The sequence below is a fragment of the Amphiura filiformis genome, chromosome 14 (assembly GCF_039555335.1).
Source record: "Amphiura filiformis chromosome 14, Afil_fr2py, whole genome shotgun sequence".
Lineage (NCBI taxonomy): Eukaryota > Metazoa > Echinodermata > Ophiuroidea > Amphilepidida > Amphiuridae > Amphiura > Amphiura filiformis.
Window position 1 is genome coordinate 47,814,900 of NC_092641.1, and position 25,920 is coordinate 47,840,819.

Consider the following 25,920-nt stretch of genomic DNA (forward strand, 5'->3'; position numbering starts at 1 on the left):
GTGTCAATACTTAAATAACATTATGTTAAAATGTTTGAACCCAGCAAACACAGAAATGTTCTTAAAATGTTTTTGCAAAACCTTTTAATAACATTTAAATGTCGGGTTATAAAAAGGTCATGAAAACGTTTTTAAAAATATTTTGGGCAAACATTGTTCGCAAAATATTTTTTCAACCCCAAAATAATATTCTGTTTAGAATGTTTTGTATCATGTTTTCAAGAATGTTTTTGGAATGTTATTAAAACGTTTTTATACCCTTTATATAACCCGACATTTAAATGTTTTCTGTAAAACATTTTTGTTTGCTGAGCAGTAGAGTATCAAAAAATGTTTTTTAAGGTTATGAAAACGTTTTATACTCTTAATTTAAACTTTATATAACCCGACATTTAAACGTTTTCTGACAACCTTTTATAACCTTTTGCGAATGATGTGGAAAACGTTTTGTGTTTGCTGGGAAGGCCTACGTGACTGATAGGACATTGATATGATGCACAATACAAAGGTGAAAATGTTTTTAAAAAATCAATTTTTTCTTAATTTTTTCAAAGTTTTTGGTGACTTTAGAGAACCTCTAGACCTATTCTGAAGGTTTGCATTTGAGGAGGGATTTATACTCCATATCTGGCAACAATTTCAACACATATTTGATGACTGCAACCTTTGAAAAAATGTGAAAAAACATTCTGGGACCTGTTTTTACCAAAGTTTGAAAAATATGCTTCCTTCACATAGAAAATGTGCTTTTAAAATGCAGTTTCCTATACTTTTGTACATAACGATCATTCGTTGAAGCAATTTTGTGGCTTTATAACAAGGCCTACGTGACTGATAGGACACTGATATGATGCACAATACAAAGTTAAAAATTCAGAAAAAAAATCTATTAAAAAAAAAATGTCAAAGTTTTTGTTGACTTTCGAGAACCACTAGGCGTATTTTTGAAGTGCTAGGATCATTCACGGTTAATTTGAAAAAAAATTGAAAAAATTACCGTTTGTTATCCTTAATATGAAACCACTAACTAATGTTTACCTCTTCATCTATCACATTATTATACATGTATTGGTTTTCCATGCATTTATAATATGTGCTAGATGAAGAGGTAAACATTAGTTAGTGGTTTGCATATTAAGGATAACAAGCTGTAATTTTTTTTGATTTTTTTTTTATTTTTTGTTCAAATTAACTGTGAATGATCCTAATACTTCAGAATAGGTCCAGTGGTTCTCCAAAGTCGCCGAAAAGAAATGGTCGTATGGGCATGAAACTTGGTGGGTAAAGTCAACATTTAGAGTGAAATTTTTGGAAGGTCATTTCAGGGTCATCTAAAAATCCGCCTTGTTTTTTAATGAAATCGGCCAAAAACATTTTCTGCACAGGGTCGTTCCTATACAGGTGAATGGACATGAAAAGAGTGTATTGCACGAGTATAACGTGCGATGTAAATTTCGTGTTAGTTGAGGCTAGAAATGTAATGAATCAAAGAATGACCACGGACTCCATAGTGGTCCAGAATTCAAACCCCTCAAATGACGCAATTAATTGCTGTCTTCTGAAGATAGCAATACTGACCTAAGTGGACACCAAATGATCACTGACCACAAAGTGACCACGTAAATAGCGCCCTCTGTTGTCTGTAACTGGAGCAATTTCTAAAAAATATTCAAATTCACAAACATTTGTTAGAGGAGCAGGGCTGTCAACTTTTTGGAATTGCTTGGCGTGAGACACTAGTGGCAGACCTGGAGCAGTAAAACGCCAGCGCTTATGCGGCGCAAGGGGGTATCTGAGGAGGATGTGCCCCTGAGACGTAAGAAACTTTTGCAAAATGAAGACCTAATTGAAGCGATTTGGTGGGCCATTTTTGCTGCACTATAATAGTGTGTAAAATTTTAGTTTGTAAAAGTGGTAAATTTTTGTTGGACCATGAAGTCTTTTGTGGACAAGTCTTCCCTATTTGTAAGCCTATATATTGTGTTAAACATTCATTGTCAAATGTCGAAAGTAAAAACAAAATGGGCGCTTGTTTTTTCACTCACGCAGGGGTGTCTGAGAGGGACGTCCCCACCTGAGAAGTTGGAAAATTTTGCAAAATGAAGACCTAATTGAAGCGCTTTGGTACGTGGACCATTCTAGCACTATTTATTTTAGTGTGTAAAATTTTAGTTTGAAAAAGCCGAAAATTTATGAAATGACGATCCATGAAGCCTTTCGTGGACAAGTTTTCCCTATTATCCTAGTCCTTTATATTGTCTTATATATACATCCTCCAATTGCAAATGCCGAAAGTAGAAGCGAAATGGGCACTTGCTTATTCACTGACGCAGGGGGTCTGGGGGATGGCGCCCCGGATTCTTCCACCCTCAGAAGTTGGAAAATTTTGCAAAATGAAGACCTAACTGAAGCGATTTGGTGGACCATTTTGGCACTAATAGTGTGTAAAATTTTAGTTTGAAAAAGCCGAAAATTTATGAAATGACGACACATGAAGCCTTTCGTGGACAAGTTTTCCCTATTATCGTAGGCCTATATATTGTCTTAAACATACATCCTCCAATTGCAAATGCCGAAAGTAGAAACGAAATGGGCACTTGCTTATTCACTTACGCAGGGGTCTGAGGATGGTGCCCCCAGATTCTTCCACCCTCAGAAGTTGGAAAATTTTGCAAAATGAAGACCTAACTGAAGCGATTTGGTGGACCATTTTGGCACTAATAGTGTGTAAAATTTTAGTTTGAAAAAGCCGAAAATTTATGAAATGACGACACATGAAGCCTTTCAGGACAAGTTTTCCCTATTATCGTAGGGCCTATATATTGTCTTAAACATACATCCTCCAATTGCAAATGCCGAAAGTAGAAACGAAATGGGCACTTGCTTATTCACTTACGAGGGGGTCTGAGGATGGTGCCCCCGTTCTTCCACCCTCAGAAGTTGGAAAATTTTGCAAAATGAAGACCTAACTGAAGCGATTTGGTGGACCATTTTGGCACTAATAGTGTGTAAAATTTTAGTTTGAAAAAGCGAAAATTTATGAAATGACGACACATGAAGCCTTTCGTGGACAAGTTTTCCCTTTTATTGTAGGGCCTATATATTGTGTTACACATTATATACATTGGCAAATGTCGAAAGTAAAAACAAAATTGCTACTTGTTTGGCCCCTTTACAGACCTCAAAAATTTCAGCCCCCCTTTTTCCCAGAAAAATTGTCATTTTTTCAGGCCCCCCTTAGTAGGGTCAAAATTTTCGGGCCCCCTTTTTTTGCATCAGCGCCCCTCCAACAAGTGTTTGTGAACGGTCCCTTAATTCATGTTATATTAAGATATGTGCCTTAAAATAAAGTATATCATTAAAACGTTAATACTAGTATTTTTATTAGTTGAAAACCGAAGTGAGGTATGGGGCTGGCTGGGGGTGATAAGGTATGTTAAAAAAAAGGACCACTAAGGCGACGAAAAAAGAAAACCTGTTCTACGGGCGGACGGACCTTTGAAGTAGGGTCGGTCGGTCGGGCTATTTTTTTTTCTTTTTTTTTGGGGGAGGAATGACCCACAAAATCACCAAAATCTGTTAATATTTGCAATTTGGGAAAATAAAAAAAAAGTGTTCCTGAAATTGTCGGAATTTGGGTCGGTATTCATTTGTACAAGAAATTTTTTTCCCAATTTGTTCAAAATCTGGGTCGGTCGGGCCCGTAGAACAGGGTTTTTTTTTCGTCAGCCTAACATGAAATGTGGATATCCAAATAGTTTGCTCCGCCCGCACGGCTGCAAAGAAGCACTAACCGCTGAAATATGGATATCCAAGAGTGTTAAACTATAAATTAGCCCCTGAAAGAGGGCAGGGCTTGAAGAATGGGGGAAATTATGGGGTAAAAAGTATTTAAAAAAAGCATTAAGGTTATGGTTTAGGGTTAGGGTCTACATGGTCTAGGGTAACCTTAATGTAACATTGACTAAAATGAACCATATTTACATTTAAAACCCCTTTTACTGATTATAACTTATGTGAGGAGAGGAGAGGAGAGGAGAGGAGGGAAGGGGAGGGTAGGGGATGGTAGGGGACGAGAGGAGAGGAGAGGAGAGGAGCAGTTTTTAGCGTCATAGGGACGCGGGGGCACATGCCCCAATCGATCTGAAATTTTTTAATCCCATAGGAAAATGGTCAAAAACGCCTGTGCCCCCAAATCAGACCCGTGCCCCCAATCATGGTCGGTGCCCCCCATGTGATGACCCACGCTCGCCACTGGAGAGGAGAGGAGAGGAGAGGAGAGAAGAGGAGCCGTCTATAGCATCATAGGGCACGGGGGCACGTGCCCCCAATCGATCTGAAATTTTAAAAATCCCATAGGAAAATTGCCGAAAACGGCTTGTGCCCCCAATCACACCCGGTGCCCCAATCATGGTCGGTGCAACCCCCACCCCCCAATGTGATGATCCACGCTACGCCACTGGAGAGGAGAGGAGAGGAGAGGAGGAGAGGAGTCTACCTAGCCTACCTCTCTCCCTTTCTCGATCCCCCTTTCCTATCCTACACCCATATAACCCATGGCGACGTCCCGTCTCAATCTCGCTCTCTAGTTCGTACTTTTTATTAAGGCTCCTTTTTTTTTTATTATGACTAACGGTCCTTTTTTAAATTATGATTAGCGGTCCTTTTTTTTATTATGACTAGCGGTCCTTTTTTTTATTATGACTAGCGGTCCTAAATCTATATTATGACTAGCGAACGTGTTTCTCTATTATGACTGGCGGTCCTTTTGTTATATTATGACTAGCGGCCGTGAATTTTTTCATTATGACTAGCGGTCCTTTTTTTTTATTATGACTAGCGAACCTCTTTTTGCATTATGACTAGCGGTCCTCTTTTTCTATTATGACTAGCGACCCTTTTTTTCTATTATAACTAGCGGTCCTCTTTTTGTATTATGACTAGCAAACCTTTTTTCTATTATGACTAGCGGTCCTTTTTTATATTATGATTATTGACCCTTATGACTAGCGGTCCTTTTTTATATTATGATTAGTGAACCCTATGACTGACGACCCTTATGACTAGCGACCCTTATGACTGACTGACCCTTATGACTAGCTTAACCCTTATGACTAGCGGGTGTTCACTCACCCTCGATAAATTTGTGATATTTTTGCATTTTTATCAAAAACTATTAACACAGTGGTAACAATAGTTATGTATATTATTGGGGCAAGGAATCCAATTACTACACTGGAATTTCAGTGATCCAAGACAAGCGGTTCATTATTTATGATAAGAAAAGAGGTACCGCTAGAATGTACCTCGTTTCCTATCATATATACTGAACCGCTTATCTTGAGTCACTGACATGTCAGTGTAGTAATTGGAATACTTGAACAAATAATATACATAACTTTTGTTACCAGTGTGTTATTATTTTTTGAGAAAAATGCAAAAATATTCACAATTTACCACAGGGTGTAGTACCCCTTAATATGATTGTAATTATATCCCGTTTTTTTGTGGAGAACCACGATCTCTTCCGGGTTGATAGCGCCCCCACACAGTGAAATTTGCGATACTGATTTGCTGATTTCCCGCTGCAGAATGGGTTGGACGCGATCAACGGGTGGTTTTGGACGGTAGTTTTGAAATTCTGACCCTGCTCGCACACAATGCTATACGCGTACGTGACCTATTTTCTATTTATTAGGGCCTACTTTATCTCGTTGACATGGTGATCTCTGCGAGGTACGCGATGTGAGTGTTTTTAGATGTTCACGAATTAGTAAATCAAACTATAGTTAAACTAAGTCGCAGGGTTTCTCTAATTTTTTTTTTTCAAACAACGCAACCTTACTCCTACACGGACATGCGATTCGCCAAAACTTTGTGTACATGTTCAGGTGTTCCACCATCTATACAGTGTCACTGTCGGGTCACTTTCATAAATACGTATCAAAATTCACAGCGAGTCGTGCAGGGTTTCTCGAAATTATATGTTTGTCGAAATTTATTTTTCACTGGTTTTTTTTTCACTTTTTCCACTTTCCTTTTGGATTAAATATATTAATAAAAGATTGCGTTCTTACAAAATTATTTTTTAATTTTTTTTGTTTGGCCATATTAATAAAAAATGCTTTTAATGCTATGTTTGTCAAAATTTATTTTTCAATTCATTTTGAATTTTTATTGAAATTTATCATTTTATTTTGTTTTTCCATAAAATACATTAAAATTGTTCATCGAAATCTATTTTAATTTTAAGGTTGAAGCTAGTCAAACAAAATGGACCTGATTTTTTTCAAAAATCTGAAATTGTTAGTTTCGTATTGACCATGTATTATTGAAATCATTAAATCTCGGACAAAAACATGAGCATTTGAACGCTGTGAGTGCGTACCATAGCGCACCACACAAGCACTTGGCCATGCAGTGAATGCATGACCGACCTTCCAATACGACCAATCACATCGTTGTGCATCGATCGCTCTGACAAGTAGCTGCCAATCAACAGACGCGTTGACCCTTCCGCATTACGCAACACTGTTGTTCTTACGCACGCTGCCAGATTTATTTGTACGAGATTTAATTATTTCAATAATAGTTCATCATGTAGTGGTTCTACTGGGGTCGTAGTCCAAGTAAGCGGACCTATTTAGGGTGTTGTCAGTGGTCGATTTACCACCTGCACAAATGCAGGTGATTTTGATTCTGTGCAGGTAACTTTTCAAGACTTACCTGTACATGTGCAGGCAGAATTTTGGCCCTAAAGACAGTTGGGATGAGATTAAAGGCTGAGAAACATGTACCTCTCAATTGATGTTAAAGGTGCCCGGTCCGATCAATCCGATTTTTTTCAGATTTTTTTCAAACCTTCTGAAATTTTGGTATCAGAAGAAAGCTCATAATTAGCTTATAACCCCTTGTAAATTTTACAGCTGAAATATGTACCATTTTGAAGTTTTTAATAAGACATACATATGTATGTTTTTTGTAGGCAGTTGCAATATAGGCCTATACGTAATCTCTTCATACATCCAAACGATTTGACTGAAATTTGAAACCAAGATCTTTTGGGTGACGATGCATCATTTGAATAAATAAATCCATTCAGAGAAATCGGACCGAGCACCTTTAAAAGAAAGCTTACAAAATTACACCAGTTTCCACTTTTCGTCCAGGCAGAATTCAGAAAAGTTTCTTTTATGTTTGAAGACATAATTCTGTGCAGGTAAGACCTAAAAAAGCTATGTTACCTGCACAAATGCAAGTAACTTTTTTCTGGTAAATCAAACACTGGGTGTAGTCCAACAAAATGGACCAGATTTTTTTCAAAAGTCTTTTATCAGTTTCACACGTGCATCATATATGGGTAAAGTCAAAATAATGGCACCGTTTGGTTTTTGATGCCTGCTATGCAAATGAAAAAGACCAGCAAAGAAATTCATCTTTCAAAAATTGTGTTATGATTTTCTCTTTAACCACAGCAATTTGTAGTGTCATAGCTGTCATGTAAAAATAATATGCCCAATTTTCTTCCATATATGGTCAGGAGTGTTACACTTTAGCGTGACAAGAAAAGAGGTACTTGTTTTTTAATCATGCACTGTAAAAATATACAAGTTGCAAAGTGTTGCATGGTTTCATGGCATTTTGTGAAGTGTCTGCTATTATTAAGTACCAAATTCTTTCATATTAGTCGCTTAATAGTCTACTTAGGAACATGTGAAGATTACATGGTGCGAAAAATAAAATGTTCCAAAAATCACTTCTCACCAGATTGTGTAGCATTGTAAGGTTATGATGACAGTAATAAAAAATTTCAGACTTTTTAAAGTAAAAGCAACATTTGAGACAAACTTGGAAAAAATAAAACTTGCATGATATCAAAACCGTTTTCTTTTTAGAGTGGGTTGAAAAGAGAAATTCTGTCTCGTCAGGAGTATTACATCAGAATTCAACTTGATTTATTTCATACACCAAGTTGGCAATATTCATACATTACTTTTTATTTTATTAGTGCATTGGGATAGGAACTCAAAAACAAGAAAAATATTTGCCATTGCTTGAACATGTTTGCTACAGCTATCTAAGCTCTTGTGTTGTGATATCTTTTGAAGAAAAACTTAATTTCTTTCATTATTTTCCAGCATATCCAAGTCAGTTTTATAATTATAAACATCAAAAATTTATCATTTAGAGGGACACATTCTTTGATGACATAAGAAGCAAAGCACCAGGTACTACTAATTTAGATATCAATGTATAGAGGTGACCACAGCTACCCATAGATAAGATAGCAGTCATGAGCTTAGTGCTTTGTGTAATTATAACAGATGTAAGGGCGTGGCATCACCCACTGTAATGCCCATCCACCTTGGACATCCAGATAAAATACACAGGTGGATAAAAATAAAGTCGTGTGCATTTCTCATGTTGTAAGTTAGGTAATCTTATGTGTGTTTTTTTTTCTTCCACAAGATGGAGTGGCTGAAATACCACCCTCCAACGAGGGAGAATTCGTCCCAAATTAAAGCGAACTTGAAAGCCACGTTCTTCTACCGCAGATCAAAACTAGTAAAGGAGGCACCTTCTATCACGAACCAACTTGCAGAAATGCCAAGATTCAGAGACAGTCCTGACCCCGGGGTCCTGACCTGGTTAGTATTTAAATGGAGATCACGATCTGTCTCATGAATACAAACAAACAGTATCAACATGTGTGTAGGGTTTTTTTAAAGCTTTTTCCTGCAGGGTTAGAATTCAACTTTATGAATTCAAAATACTGTTTACCTGTTCATAGTCCATCAAGATAGACTCGCGAAATCCAGAAACCTTGCCTTGAAAAATCAAGGCAAGTGTAATGTGAAACCAGGCCCAAACTCATGATATGACCATCTGGGGATCTGAAAAATCCCAGATGTTAGACTGGGCATGGATTAGGTTTGGAAATTCACCAGTCAGGACCGGCGGGTTTGCAGTAAAATCAGACCATCTAGATGGACTACATGTTCATGATTCTAAACCTAAACATGTTATGACCGTCATCTGAAGGAGTGCAAACATAAGTTCCCCCCTTCCAAAAAAAAAATGTTCCTATGTGACATATACATAGCATGGCTTGATACATTCCATAGGTTCTTAAGGTATTATGGTTTAAATTATTGATAAAGAGGTACCAGTTTTCAGGGTACTTCCTGATTTTCAGAGATTTTGCTTTGTTTATTCTTGCCCAAAGTAATTTATCAGCGGACAATATAAGCATGATGTATTTTAAATTAATTCACTTTTCAATTTTCATGTTTCAGATTAACTTTGAGTTTGACATGTTGAACCCCGGTTGTGGTTCAAAATGTTGGTGAAGTGGAACCCTTACTTTAGACCCAAGCTAACACAGTTATCAGAGGAAGCTACGAGGTTCAGTAAGTAAACATGAAATTTGAACATGTTCATATGTATATGCATTTTAACAGCAAACGTTGTAGAGTTAATAAACTTGCTTAAATATAGATATTTTATAGAGCTTGTTGAGCTCAATAATCAGAAATCTGAGCTTGATCAGAGTAGCGGCTCAAAAGTTATGGCAATTTGAGTGTCAAAAATATGACAAAATTGAAGCCTACTCTTCTTATGTATTGTATTGTTGTTGTTGTTTTTTTGACCCCTAGCAAACTTGACAATGTATGCAAAAAATGTAATTAATTTTCACACAATTTTTTTTTTAAAGTTCATGCAAAAGTACTGTTACATTGGGAATAGTGTTAGGGTGAAAGATAGGTGTGCAGGTATAAGAGCATCATTCCTTATTATTATTATTAATTTATTTCATATTTCAACTTTAAAGTATTTTGGCTAAAAAATGACTTGAATATTGGTCTAAATCTTGCTGTTACAGATGATCTGGATGTGTTTAAATTTCTCCTGAAGAAACTTCCAACAGTGACCGCCAAAGGGTTTAAGAGCAAAGGATATGATGTGTTTTCATTCATAATGCAACATAGACAAGTAAGTTACTCTTGAATCTAGATATATGTTCAGACTTATTTCCAATGGGGTCCATTTTGACAAAAGGTTGCAGAGCATGGCGCAGCAAAGAAAAACAATGGAAATAAGTCTTCACATGTTCAAATTTGTGCGGCAGTTTCTCTCTCATGGCAAAATTCTTAACAGCTCTCTTGAAGACCTCTCTTTACTTTGAATGCAATTAATTGATTGATATATGTTCCAGTCACAGATGGCATTGTAAAAGGTGTTAGAAGCAATGCCTTTGACACAAGGAACAATAAAGTCGTGAGCATTAGACTGAGTGCAATGAGAGTGAATCTGGGCAAAACTGGTAAATTGATGTCTCAAATGTAGCACGGTACTGGCATTGTGGAAATGAAATGGACATTATTGAGTCTGAGTTGACAAGCATCACATTGCTGGCAGGTAGTAGTAAGTAATCTTGAGATTCAGGGTTCTAGCCACTCAGGAAATCAAAATCCTGAAAAGAAAATGTCGTTTTGAGAAAGTAAGTTTGTGTAACTGATTTGAGTTTGATTTTTGCCATTTAAGGTGGTACGACACCCCTGGGCCTTATTTTTAAAGACTTTGCATTTTCTCAAAAGCCAAAGCAACTTTGGACAAAATGTCATATGGATTTGATTAGAAATGTTCCAAGGTTCTCTAAAATTGCAATTAAATTTCAGTACAGACAACTGTTGTGGAGTTGCAGTCAAAATGCGAGAAAATCAATATTTGATCCATAAATCAATAACTACTTGTCTTGAGTTACTAATTTTCCAGTGCAGAGATCGGATTCCTTGCATTGCCCTATAATATACATATCTTACTTGTCATCAAGGTGCTATAAATTTTGAGAAAAATGCATAAATAGTCACAAAATTGGTCAGGGGTGTTGTACCCCCTTAACAAAGTACTCCTTTGCTTGTAAGTTTTGATTGCAGTAACTGAATTTTACCAAATAAGGAGCTGCTGACTTGGACTCATTATTGTAGAATTAGGCCTCTTTTTATTCTGGCTGCTTCAAGCAGCCAACTTTCTAATATTTTTTCTTAATGATTTTAAAACTCAAAACCTAAAAAAGAAATGCTGAATTTTTAATTCAAGGGGAGGCTGAGACATTTAATTTTTGGCCTAAGCCACAAAAGTATGTTAAGTTTAATGGGACAATGTCACAGAAAATTGGAGGAACTTGTCTCTTTAAGTGAAATAAAGAGAACCTTGATAACATGATGATATCAAACCGACCATGGCGGTCAGATTGTTACTTGTTTTCAAGCCCTAATGTAAGTATTTATCTTATCTTTTCAGACTGGGACAGATGTTGAAGCCTTTGCAAAAACCAAAGATGTGATCTATGCACAGCCCTTCATTCTCGCACTGGGTGATGAAAATGGCAACCCAACTGAATATTTCATTATTGTAGACAACACATCAATTCCAGGAGGGACAAATGCTGTAGAGGCATTTGATCGCCTGTACAAAGTACATTACGTGTTCAACGTGCACTTTGCAAAACCAGTTCTCACATTCTTCAATTTTTTTGACGGGCTGGTTTACGGAGTAAGCAAGAACATTAGGCCCTCACGGTAAGGGAGCTCTACTCCCAGATGATGCAAGAGCCTCAACAAAAAGAAGCTTAGATCTGGTTTTGTGGTTGTTTGACATGGGATGATGTACTTGTTATGATTCTACGAGGTATCTTGATTGTGGCTTCTTCTGTATCAAATCAACCGATGGTTTACGGGTCACTTCTCAGATTTGGCTGAAATTCATTTCTATAAAATTCATACATGAGTATTTGGCTAAACCTCACCCTGGGAACCAATTTACAGCTTTGTATAGGTTGTTCATAAGATACTGTTCAGATCATTTGATAAATTATGCAATGACACAAATCGTGCATGCTGAAAGTTGGAGAGTACCCAAAATTTGAGGAACCGACCTAAGATTTGGAATGTTATACTTTGCATGTGTGCATTACATCCATAAACAAATGTATGAATCAATTGCAGCCAAATCTGAGAGGTAACCTGTTTTGGTCGATTTGACACAGAATTCAATAGATAGATAGAATTGATAGAAAATGACATCTCTACAGAGTTCTTCATTGTGGATAGCACATGATGTACATCTATCCCCGGTTGAAAGACTGCCGAGGCATTTTGATTGCCTGTGCAAAGTTTACTATGTGTTTTGTACTGCCTTCCCATGAAAGGGAAGTATGGGACAATTTTCCCATTTTTTGAGTGAGGTCAAAATTACATGAGAATTCTCCATATTATTGAAAATTTCTTATTGAAAATAATGTTAAGTATTTGCCAAAATTGTTTAGAGGTCAGCCACGCAGTGTGGCGACCGAGGCGTACATTACGCATACGCTGGCTCACACACGGTTTCTTTTATCATGGGCGCCACAACCAATCAGCTCGAATGTTTTTCACTTCCTGGTTTACAGACTTAACGCGAGATACACGGCTCAAATCTCTGAACAACTTGGCAAATACTGTAGATTTTGAAATGCATGTACCACAATTTAGTACCTTGCAAGGAAAAAATGTGATCAATGTTTGGAATTTTAAGCCTGAAAATGTTTTCAAGCAAGTAGCATGGTTTTTGGAATATTTGTTAGTTATTTGAAGATCTTTCATGAGTCTTGTAATGCCTTGGCTCTCAAATGGTGGTTTTAGGTTCATTGCAGCTGCAAATACACATTAGCTACTACCGTTGCAGAGGCACCCAACACACTAGATTAAAAAATAAGTACTCTGTAGTTTTTCTGAAAGTGGTAGATTGCAAACAGTTACAAGTTCAATTCACTTTGCGAGCAATGCCACTTGGGGATGAACCCAAAGCATTGTTGCAGTGACATGAGTGATGAGGGCAGAAGCTACAGACAACCTGAAAATCATATGACTAGATTGAATTTTTTGAGAGGTAGGTGCAATTTGAGGGTCCTCAATTCAACTTCTAAATAATACACTGGTGTTTTTCTATTCTTATAATTAATTTTTTAATTGTTCCGTGGTCGGAGCTGTGCGTGCTCGCGTACACGTGTAAACACACAGGTGACAAACAATCACGCTGATCGGCTGATCAACGGTCTTGACAACAAGACGGTTTACCCATTGGTCATCAGCGTGTAAAAGGGGAGGAGACCTCACCACTTTTACGCGATCGCCGATCACCAGCGCGTACCTCGACCATGGAACAATTAAAAATTAATTATAGAAGTTAAGCTGATGACTAATGAATCTCCACTTGTGTGAACTTTTTATGATTGTTGAATATATGGTTTTTATGTATAGTTAGTACATGTAAAACAGTGTTCGAATTAGAAAAAAAATCTTGCATGCACCTGTGCATGTAGTTCAGAATCTCTACATGCACCAGAGAAATGTTACATGCACATACTTTTGCACAAAGAAATTTACCATTTTTATGAGCCGTGATAGCTAGGCAAATAACCAAATATGTAGTAATGTTAGGGCGGGAATGGGTCGAACTAACTGCCAATATTGTCCATGCCGTACACATGGTACAAGTTAACTTTGTGTTACAGTATCAGGACTTCAGTAAGTAATTTTGTGAAATAAGCTTAAACATACCAGAAAATGTAGAAAGTTACATGCACAAACCAATATTTACATGCACACGTGTGCTAATTCGAACACTGAAGTAAAATGTAATTGAATTGTAATTGAGAATACACTGATTTACTTCAGAAGAACAATAACCCTAATAATATAAACTTAGATTCAGATGATGTCCAGGGTTTTGTCGAATTTTGATAGTGTCTCAAATCCATTTGAAGGATTTAAAACTATAGATCCGCAAAGCAAATACTTTCGTAAGAACTGTAACTTCATTCCTCCTGAAACATTATCACTGCCAGATATGTGATAGATAAGGTATTGTCACACTGGGATAAGTGTGTGCGGACTGTTGATAGATGCAAGAATTATGGTGTATTATGGGGAAATGTAAGAAATTGTGAGCAGACAGAAATTGTGAGCAGACAATGTCCTGTAAGCTATTTCATTAAGGGGGAAGCTCCACCCCAAACCAAAATTTTGCGTGTTTTGTGCACTATTATAAAATTATCAACACTTTTTGAAAAGTGATATATCCTGCAGAAGCAAATTGTCTGAGAAACTCAAAAATGGCATTTAAATTTCAGTAGACCACCCGGTTGTTGAGTTATCATCAATAAAGCAAGACACCCTTGGCCTACTAAAATTTAAATGCCATTTTTGACAATATTCAGACAATTTGCTCCAGGATGCATTTGAAAATTTTGAGATAGGCACAAAACATGCTAAATTTTGTTTTTTTTCAGAGGGCCTACCCCTTAAAATATGTATTGGTGTTATACAATTCTGATGATGGTATACTATGGTTTGCTATGAATTTGTATATATTGATTGTGTATTGATTATTGTATTGTTAACCAGTGCCATCAGCTCCGCTGTTTGGGTTTTTTTATATACCATTTAATAAACAATAAGTAAATACATTGGATTTGGTAAAATAAAATTGCCTGCAATTTGAAATAATTGATTTGTTGGTGTCATTTTAATTGATTTGTTAGTGTCATTTTTAGTTTTGAGTAGTTTGCAAATAAAACCACTCTTTAGAAAGAGTGGATGATTCCACTCTTAAACGAGTGAATAAGTTCCACTCTTTCCAAGAGAGTGGTAACGTTATCACTCTTTGCAAAGAGTGGTGTTTCACTCTTTTCGAGTGAATTGGAGACCACTCTTTTTTTCACTCTAAAATGTGTTGTCCTGCGTTTAACTCCTTGAAAGAGTGGAATTTCACTCCTTTTTGAGTGGGTTTTCACTCTTTTACATTTAGAGAGTAGGACATTTTGAATGACCCTCGTATCGTATAATAAAGAAAGTTGAACAAGAAATATTTAACTTTTTATGGAATGGTAAGAAAGACAAGACAAAAAGAACATGTTGAAAGTATGATGACTATCTTAATGCTGATGACAACACGAAGTACTAATATTTCAATTTTGGTTAAGGGATCTGGAACAAGCGTTTTGAGCGTTTCGACAGTATTTTTTGTGGGACATGAGAGCACATCAGACATATCGAATTGCATTATGAATACGAAGAATATCTATCTGATATCAAATAATTTTCATTTTTTGAAATTCACGATAAAATACGAATTGTATGACAAATTATTAAAATTTGATATTTTTTACATTTTTGATATATAACAGTCCTCGAAGTAAATTTTATGAATCTAATGATATATTCTAAAAGTGTATATAGATGGGAGGAAAAACCGACGATCAATTGAAAATTTTGACCTTTGATATTGAAGATATGGATTTTTTTCCCAAAAAGACCTAATTTTGTTGGGTGTTTTGGGGGAAAAAATCCATGTCTTCAATACGAAAGGTCAAATTTTCAATTGATCGTCGGCTTTTCCTCCCATCTATATATACACTTTTAGAATATATCATTAGATTGATCGTCGGCTTTTCATCCCACCTATACATACACTTAAGTATAAATCATCAGATTTATAAAGTTTACTTACTGTTAAATATCAAAAGTATCAATTTCTTATTATTTGCCATAAATTGTGTAGGCCTATTACATTGCGAATTTCAAAAGATCTAAATTATTTGATATCAGAAGGACATTCGATATGTCTGATGTGGTCCAATGTCCCATAATAAATACTGTCCAAATGTTCATAGTACCCCATCCCTTAAACGACTTTACCGTCAGTGAATATAAAATTATGCGAAATGGAAAATCATTCCATTCTATTATATCAATTATTTTAATAATGTATTGTTGATATTTAAAATGAACTTTGAAACCTCATAATTATTTATTCCCTATTTTGAAGTCGAAAGATATCTCCGAATTTTATAAAAAGGTGAAGGCCTATGTTAAAAGAATGTTTCATAATAGAATCGGGGAAGAAATGTTGGCATAAATCATACACTGTATAATCAGCCAACATCTGTAGAAGACATCAAAAGTAAAATTATTTGGGGTAATAAGGGACGCACCATTAGATACTAAGGGGGGGGCTGGGTAGTTTTTTGAAAAAAAAAATTTTGTCGCGCCATCTGAGCAAAAAAACAAAATTTGCTCCACCTCGGACTAAAAAAAAAAATTTGGTCCACCTAGGACCAGAAAAAAAAAAGATTTGATGTCAAGGGTGAAAAAAAAAAATTGTCACAGTTAGTGAAGAAAAATTAACCTCATATAGCTTTTATATTGCAAAATTTTTAGCGCTTCGCGCGAATTTACTCCTTTTTTAAACAAGAATATTTATTTTAGCTTCGAACTGGTACGTATTTTATGCGCATTTGTTTGTGAAAAGTTATTATGTGAGCCGGGGTTGGGAGTGAAAACACTGGATGTCAAAATTATTATAGAAATCTGTGCCACATGCCAGGTCCACATAACTGATTGAGAGCATAGGCGTAGATCCTAGGGGGATAAATCCCCCCAATATTTGCTAGGGGTGGTCCATACAATCATCCCCAATGTTGACGCCTGTATGTGGGTTTCTGATGAAATTAACCCCCCAAAAACCCCAATTTTTGCGCGCGTCGCGCGCATTTATTCCTCATTAATGTACCGTATTTCACCAGTTTAGCTTCAATATAGTGCCAACAATTTTCGCGCCAAAAGAGGTTCATTACCCGGTATACTTCAAGAAAATTTTTACACCTAAAAATAATGATGTTTTTTGTGGCACTCGAAATTTAGGTGCTACAAAACGTAAAAATGATTAAAAATATGGACAAAATTTTACAACTTGTCAAACAAATTGTTGAAAATTATAGGACTTTACGATTGCAAAAAAAAAAAAATTTGTCTCTCCGAGGTGTGGAAAAAAAAAATTTTGCTTCATCCAGGGGCTAAAAAAAAAAATTTGCTTCACCGAGATGCTAAAAAAAAAAATTTGTCACGACCCCAACTACCAAGCCCCCCCCTTGATATCTAATGGTGCGTCCCTAAGTACATAATATGTGACAGGTTTAGGTCTTTATGAAACTGTGGATAGACGGCGGAATTGTTTCCATGTTTGCATCAATCATACTTACAGTGATTCAAAAGGTCTCTTAACACACATTGTGCAATTCAAAAGATCTCTTAACACGCAACTCAATAAAACTGAAGTTGACCAAAAAGAACACCTGACAGCTCCTGACCTTTCTGTGTGAATATAAAGTTATTTCTGCAAAGTCTTGCCCTGCAATCCAGGAAAAAAAGGTTGGCACACTTTGCCTGTCTTTTGGTATATCTCAGGGCCGTAGCAAGCGGGGATGCCATGGCCGCCCCACTTTTTGAGAAATCTGTTATGTTTTTCTTTATATCTTTATTTCAATTTGGTGATATAGCCTATTTGTATTTTTGGCCGCCCCACATTTGTCATGGCCGAACCACATTTTACAACCTTGCTACGGCCCTGGACTATATCTCTTCCCCCCCCTCCAACATTGCAAGATAGGGAGTGGGGGAGGGAGAGGGTGAGGGGGAGTCTGTACTTCACATATATATTGCATGCATGTTTCACTCGCCTCTCCAATTTTGATAGGGCACGCATTTCCATTGTTTAATGCAAGTGTGCCAACTATTTTTTGCCTGGATTGTACAAGATGGAAGACGACTCTTAAGGGATCTGGTATGAGCGTTTTGAGCGTTTCGACAGTATTTTTTGTGGGACATGAGAGCACATCAGACATATCGAATTACATTCTGAATACGAAGAATGGCTTTCTGATCTTAATACAAATTACGGCGTGTCCGTCCCTCTGTCCGCGTGCTATCGCGTCCGCGCGTTTCGTGTTCACGCGGTGCACTATCGCGTGCTCGCAAACACGTGCATGATGTAGGCCTATTCAGCAGAACATGACTATTTCCGGAAGGCCTATGAACCGTTTTTGCGTTCACGTTTCTCGCGATTGATTTCATTACTTTAGTAACGGCCTACCCAGCAAACACAAAACGTTTTCGACATCATTCGCAAAAGGTTATAAAAGGTTGTCAGAAAACGTCGGGTTATAAGAGTATAAAACGGTTTCATAACCTTAAAAAACATTTTTTGATAATCTACTGCTCAGCAAACAAAATGTTTTACAGAAAACGTTTAGGGCCTAAATGTCGGGTTATATAAAGGGTATAAAAACGTTTTGATAACATTCCAAAAACATTCTTGAAACAAAACATTCTAAACAGAATCTTATTTTGGGAAAAACGTTTCCCCAAAATATTTGCAATAACGTTTTAAAAACGTTTTCATGACCTTCGTGTAACCCGACATTTAAATGTTATTTAAATGTTTTTTCAACAAGAACATTTCTGTGTTTGCTGGGTTCAAATATTTTAACATGTTATTTAAGTATTGACAAAATATTTGGCAAAAATGTTTGCAAAAATAGTTTACAATAAAATTTTTTGAAAACATTTAAAAATATTGTTGTAGTGTGTTTTCATACAAAACGTTTTAACGTTATCATGACCTTTATAATAACCCGTTATTTTAATGTTATTAAAACGTTTTCACTTAAACCAAAAGCCAAAATATAACTTATTTTAAAAAACATTTTTAAAACGTTTTTGCGTTTGCTGGGTATATCCACGTCCAGATACTAATTTCGGTTTCTCTAAATATGGTAACAGGGCAGGGCTTGGAAGAGGCGAATGATGGGTTTCCAGATTATGGGTAGGCCTACCGAACTACCGAAGTAAGCATCACACCTATAAAACAAACAGAGTTGATTGACTTGTGTCAAGTTGGGTCTTGATCATTGAGAGACGCATTTCATAGTAGTTTAAAAAATCAGGGCAGGTATATGGGTAACGGGTTTGGGTAATTAGACATAGGCCTATCACGAGAAGCGCCCGACCCGAGAACCGCGAAATCTTGTATCAAATAATTTTCATTTTTTTTAATTCACGATATAATACAAATTTTATGCAAATTATTAAAATTTGATATTTTTCAAATTTTTGATATATAAACAGTCCTCGAAGTAAATTTTATAAATCTAATGATATATTCTTAAAGTGTATGTAGCTGGGAGGAAAAGCCGACGATCAATTGCAAATTTTGACCATATGGGCGAACCTGCCCCAATATAGACTTCTCCGTAGTCCACTTGTCCATTTTGCATACTCTGGTCATTACATTTAAGCATAAAACTCTGATTGATTTGTGTGCAACTGATAGATTTTCACATCTGTATCTGATCTTTTCAGTCACCGCACTCCCTCTGTTTGTTAGCTTCCCAAGTGGATTTTCGGGGTTCGCTATCAATAAACTGGTAGATTCTCTCCCCTACCCCATTCATACATTTCTCTTGACAATTTTTCATTTTCTCGCCCCTATAACTTTTTTCTTCGGTCATTCATTTTCTTCAGGTTTTCATTTCCATACCTCAACGATTTCGGCTTGTAACCTAACTGCAAACAAGGTATGTATCAGCATTAATCTTTGTCAGGTGACCGTTTTTGACATCGTATGTGAAAATTATCATTACCACATGTTTTCTTGCATGAAGCATTAAGGTGGTACTACACCCTGTGGTAAATTAGACTATTTTTGCATTTTTCTCAAAAAATAATAACACACTGGTAACAAAAGTTATGTATATTATTGGGGCAAGGAAAGCAATTACTACACTGAAATTTCAGTGACTCAAGACAAGCGGTGCAGTATATATGATAGGAAATGAGGTACATTCTAGCGGTACCTCATTTCTTATCATAAATAACGAACCGCTTGTCTTGGGACACTGCAATTCCAGTGTAGTAATTGGATTCCTTGCCCCTATAATATACATAACTTTTGTTACCACTGTGTTATTAGTTTTTGAGAAAAATGCAAAAATAGACACACGTTTAACGAGGGTGTAGTAACCCCTAATGTTGGTCACCAAAATACAGGCACTTATTCAATTACTTAAAAAAAGGAGGCTCATGGGATGGCCGGGAGTTTGAATTTACTGCTTACTCATTGTTTTTCCGTCACATCAACGTGATCGAGCGGACATTATACGTTTCATCATGTTCAAAGCATAAAATGTTTTGATTGACAGGACAATGCATGAACAATGTGAACTACTGAATGACATAAAGTCTGTATTAAAAGTAACGCAGCTGTTATAAATACCCTATAGCCTAACTAATAATTGTTTCCACAATATTTCCACATAGAAAAGAAGGATGCTTTATTTACGCGTATTTTGATACCCCCATTTGTCAATGTCGTTCAATATTAACAACACAGTACTTAGTGCTTTTAAAGAAAAACACCCAAATTTAAAAGTTGCAGTTTACATCGATTAATGGTTATTACGCGAGTATTGTGGGACGTAAAACCCCACATTTATCTTTGCGCCGGACTTCAAATCAATATAAAAATAGCTGTAACTTTTAAATTCGGGTATTTTTCTTTAATTAAAACATTGCTGTCAAATTGGACGAATAGGGTATCAAAATATGGGTTTATATGCAAGTCTATGGATAGTCGGCCCCAGCCGGTTTGTGCTCCTCGGTCATTAAACAAACCGCCTGGCGACATCCTTATAATACGTCTTTTCTCACATGGAAAGGTTTGGCTACAAAACGAATATATATGCGCAGTTCTACCTCGATACACCTTAGCACACAAATTATGTCCAAGCAAAGTTGGCCCACAACAATGCCTAGTCTCTGCATACTTTGTGTTTGTACTACACGGTTGAGTGCATAGCATCATAAGACATGTGTGAGATTCTAGCAGGTGACTAGTGGAAACTACGGCATCTGTGATTGGTTTTTATCAAAACCCCGAATGTTCTCTTCATCCAATCAGAAAAGTTTATATCGAACGAAAGCTAACACTTCCCGCTAAAAACACTTTTTTTTTCATTACGTCAACAGATGACGCAATTCAATGTTTATAGCAAGGCAAATGTTGTGAATCTGTTGAAAACGACCTATTCATGCACAATTGTTGACTTGGATGTAGGTTTTAAAAGTCAAAACCCCGAATGATCCTTACAATATTTTTCAAATTTTATGTCATTAAAGGATGTCTCCGGCAATCACAACATCATGCCTCATATGATAGAAAATTAATTATCAAGTACGAATCACGTGGTTTTATTTGAAACAAACTTATATTGACCATAAAAACCTAATAATACAGCCGTCTCTCAACACGCAATATTCAAAATTTCCGTGCGCCGAATTTGTCCAGTGCAATGACGTCCCAGTAATACACAGAAGGCTGACAACAAATAAGCACAAGTAACCATGACGTCATTACACTAGACAATTTTGGCACATACTGCAGTTACTGTCCGTTTTCCTATATACAATACACAGTGCTCTCACCATTGACGCGTGACCTCTACAAATAGTGTACGGTATGTTAGAAGTATAGGCCATTGCCTAGTCAACGTCACTGTGTGAAAAATAACCGGCCAATACTTTAAAAAGTACTCTTCTGAAATTCTAGAAAATATAGTTTTGTAACATGTCCTAAATTTTTTGTTAATTTAGGTGTTTGGAAATATTCGCACTTTTGTGTTTTAGGAAGGATATGTAAACGACAGATAACACCAAAAAAATATGAAGAAATTATTTCCAAACCGTGTTACCGTCTACAGCCATTATGTCATTTTCAAGAATGTTGGTTAACAATATGCACACTATTGTCTCATTTCGTAAACAAAGACTCGCACAGTATTGTTACCTTGCGTTTGCTTTATAATCGGTTACCAACTGAAACTATAATACCAGCTCATTGCAATACCGCACAGGTAAAACAGAAACATGTGTAGTGTGGATTTAATCAGAGAAGATCTGATTAAACATAGTTGAGCTGTTTTCAATGAGTGTTATCTTGGTTTAATAGCTTTTAATGGGGTTTAAGTCCTGCAAAGGCCGTGGTGAATTCTACTGTAGACATGACTGCATCATGAAGGGAATCTAGTATTCAGCATCGAAGTGGTTACGTAATTCTCTTGGTTACCGGATCACGCTACTTTGGTATGCCTTCGAGTGCCATATATACATTATGTGGTGATCATTTCGATCGTGGTTCATTACTCTAGCGCGTGATCCCGTTGACATAGTAACATTACGTAACTTCGATACTGAATTATTATTACTATATGGTTTACATGGTTTAGAGAATCTCAGCTTTTCATTTTGGCATCCCATTTGTTTTCAGAACACATATTCTTCATCATGGCGAGTCAAGGAGAGGATTTGTTACAACACAGATTCGGGTCAGAACAACCACACTTCCATCCCATTGACACGCTCATCTTATCACTGATGTTACTGTTATCATGTGGTATCGGTATATACTACGCTGTGACTGGTGGGAAACAGCGGACATCGAATGAATTCCTTATGGCAAATCAACAACTAACGTTCTTCCCTGTTGGTGTGTATTTACAAAAGTTCCAGGAACTAAAGCTGAATTTATACTTGATCGCTGATCGATTGCGATGTATCGCTTTTGGATTAATATTCAAAAGTTACAAAATGCATTTTTAAAACATCCATTCCTGTCAGAAATTATTGTTTTGAATGAATTCTTTTCCGAAAGTTAATGATCGAGAAAGGTTAATTAATTACCGAAACAATAGATCCAGTAGAAAATGATTGGCTGCACTCACGTGTCAAGCGACATCGCTCGGGGAGTTGTGAATTCGTCAACTCGCAAAAGCGACGTCGTTTTTGATCGGCTTGATGCTCTGAAAATGGAATTAAACACTGAGCAAGCGTGAGAATCGCTTTTCTGCAAAGGCGATCTGGTATAAATTCAGCTTAAATGAAATTTTTGTAGAGAATCCATGAGATTTGTTAGTATTTCGCCCGCCGCGTTTTACCCGTATTTTGCGACACTCATACCCCTGGAATAGTGCATGATGGGAAAGAGGGAAAATGTCTATTACTGCCTTTTTAGGCTGAGACGAAATATTGTAACAACGATTTTGAATTATTTTATGGAAGGTATCGGTTTGATAAGCTATTTAGTATAGTAATAATACATAGTATGGAAAATCAAAATGTCCATAGTAATTGGCAGTATTACTTCATATTTTTTTCTCAGGTATGTCCCTGGTCGCCAGTTTCATGTCTGCCGTAACATACCTTGGTGTACCTGCAGACGTTTATAAAAACGGTACAATGTTCTGGGGGTTTGCCGTAGCCCACGTGCTTGCTTGCTTGGTTATTTCCAGGATTTACCTACCAGTATTTTATCGGCTGGGGCTTACTAGTGTGTATGAGGTAAGCAAAAGAATAGAGATTGCGATGTTTCATACGTATTGCGTGGACTGTGCGTAAAAAAACGGCGTTTAAAACGGCGTTAAATATTGCTAGTCTCGGTTCCAAGCTGGATTGTGCTCATTCGTCACGCAAGAAAACAAATCGGCTGGAACAAAGACTGACATCTGATCTGGTCACTAGAGGGCGACGCGCTTGAAATTTAATGGTCACAGGGTCTTATTACAGTATGATTTTGATTTTGACTAAAAACCAAGGTTAACATGCTGCTGCTTAAAATTAATTGTATTTCAGTGCTTCCCGAATATTATGGTTGCCAAAAACCAAATATTTTGGTAGATTAAGGAGCGCTGCATTTATATATCTTAACTTTACTTTCAAAATTAGACTTTTTCGTGGTGAACATTAGGTGCGTTGTATTATAGTCGTGACGCCGTAAAAATGTAAATTTCTTCGTTGACCGGCCGTAATTGGCGTACGTTTCTTTAAAAGGCAAATCGCATCTAATTTTTCATACGACCAATCTCACACGCATTTCAATGGACAATCTCTACGTATGAACCGCATGTATTACGTAAACGGTCAACTTTCAAACAATATTCATGTATTAACATGTGTTTATTTCACCATTCTTTCATTCCAGTACTTTGAGCTGCGTTTTGGCGTTGCCGTGCGTATTTGTGCTTTAGTTTGCTTCTTTATTTGGACGGTAAGAGAGCCTTTATACTATTCTTAAAAAGTTTGAGTAAATTTTATAAATGGCGTCCAAGATGGCCGCCAAATAGTTGTTTTCCATTAAAATACACTATAGCTACATATGACTTAATGATACAAACAATATCAATATAATGAATGTTTTCATTAACAGAAATAAATATGTGCACATTTTGTTTCTTTTGTATCTTTCCAATTAAAAATGGCGTCCAAAATGGCCCCCTGAATAGGCTATTTCCATTGAAAAGCACTAGAATCGCATTATACAGCCATAGATGACTTATACCTTAAATAAATTATTTTGGTTCCTTCTAGGTTTATTAGTTTAAAAAAAATGTTTTACATTGTGGTTCGAGGTACAAAATGACTACGTCGTATAATAATACTTCATTTCAGCCCAAAATAGCTGCATTTTGAGAGCAGTTCCAAGTTGAATCACCCATTATTGTAGGTAGACCTGTCAACATTTGACAAACGTTTTCTTATTAGGGTGCCCTCTTAGCCCCTCAGAAGTGAGAAATTTGTGCAAAATGAAGCTATTTGGTGGATAATTTTGGTACTATTATTGCGTACAATTTTAGTTTGAAAATGCCGAAAATTAGTGAAATGAAGACCGAATTAAAGCAATTTGTGGGCAATTTCTGACTATAAGGGCGTTGTATACCAGAATTGCCAACATTATACAACGCCCTCATTCGACCAAAAGTCACCAATGGCAGTCAACAAAAGGGCAAGTCCATCACAACATCTTAGGACTTCTTCTGATGAGGATGTGTGTCACACATCGAAAATTCAAGGTTATTTGAATTTTTGTGCTGAAAGTCAATTTAAACTGTTAAAAATTGTTTATGTTTAGTTTAGTTTTATTTCACCATTAAATAACTTTTACATAAGTATAGCAAAATCATATGGTAGGAGACCAAACAGAGCAGGGCTCGAACAATTTTGGCCACCCTTTACAATAAGTTAAACATTTAGGACGAAACACAATCAAAAGACGTATCAAGACATAATTATGTGCAGACAAAGACCGGACAGGACACGTGAGACAGACAATGTTGGCAATGGTTTAAGATTACTTATTATAATACATATTAATAATAATTATGCAATTACATGATTATACAAACTAACAAAATTATTCATAACGAGATAATAACTCACATTTGTACTTATTTTTGAAACTTATCAGAGTAAGTGAATTTTTGGTATTTAAACTAACATTATTCCATAGTATAGGACCTTGTCGTCTAACAGTGTTACGGGCTAAATCATTTTTAAAATGATATGCTCTATACATATCAGATGATCTTGTATTATGTGTATGGATCGTACTAGCTTTAATAAAATACTTTGCAAAAATATCTGGTAGAAGATCATTATAAAATTTATACATGAAAATTGCTTTCTGCAATTTGTGGATATCATACACTGTGAGACTATTGAATGAAGCAAAAAGGGGCGGAGTGTGGGCAAGAAAGTGAGAATTCGAACACAATCGAATTATTCGTTTTTGCTTAATGTGAATTTTGTTTAAGTTACAGTTATTTTGATCAGCCCAAATAATATTACAATAGTTAATGTGTGGCAAGACCAAACTTATATATAATGCAAACAATGTTTTTAAAGGTAAGACATGCTTGAGCCGAAATAAAATACCAGAATATTTGGACACAATATTAGTTATATATGTTGTGTGGTGGTTCCAAGTAAAGGACTCATCCAGTGTGATACCAAGGAATTTAATAGAAGAAACCTTTGAAATTGATACATTGTCAACATATATGGCTGAATTGTGATACATTCGATTGCTAAATCTGTTTTTAAAAATAATGTACTTGGTTTTATTTATGTTGAGTGATAATTTATTTGCTTTAAGCCAGTTGGAAATGTTACATAATTCTTGATTTATTGTGTTGATAAGATAGGTGAAGTC

General features: G+C 36.2%; 1 protein-coding gene across 1 annotated transcript in view; it reads left to right on the plus strand.

Moving 5' to 3' along the window:
- The window catches only part of LOC140170211 (sodium-coupled monocarboxylate transporter 1-like), a 60,792-nt gene that overhangs the window by 14,375 nt on the left and 20,497 nt on the right, over window positions 1-25,920 (plus strand). The window contains exons 2-5 of the mRNA XM_072193547.1: window positions 19,404-19,456; window positions 22,204-22,422; window positions 23,095-23,273; window positions 23,914-23,979. Of these exons, the coding sequence (XP_072049648.1) occupies window positions 22,221-22,422; window positions 23,095-23,273; window positions 23,914-23,979 (447 nt within the window). The 5' untranslated portion in view covers window positions 19,404-19,456; window positions 22,204-22,220. The remainder of the gene's footprint in view (window positions 1-19,403; window positions 19,457-22,203; window positions 22,423-23,094; window positions 23,274-23,913; window positions 23,980-25,920) is intronic.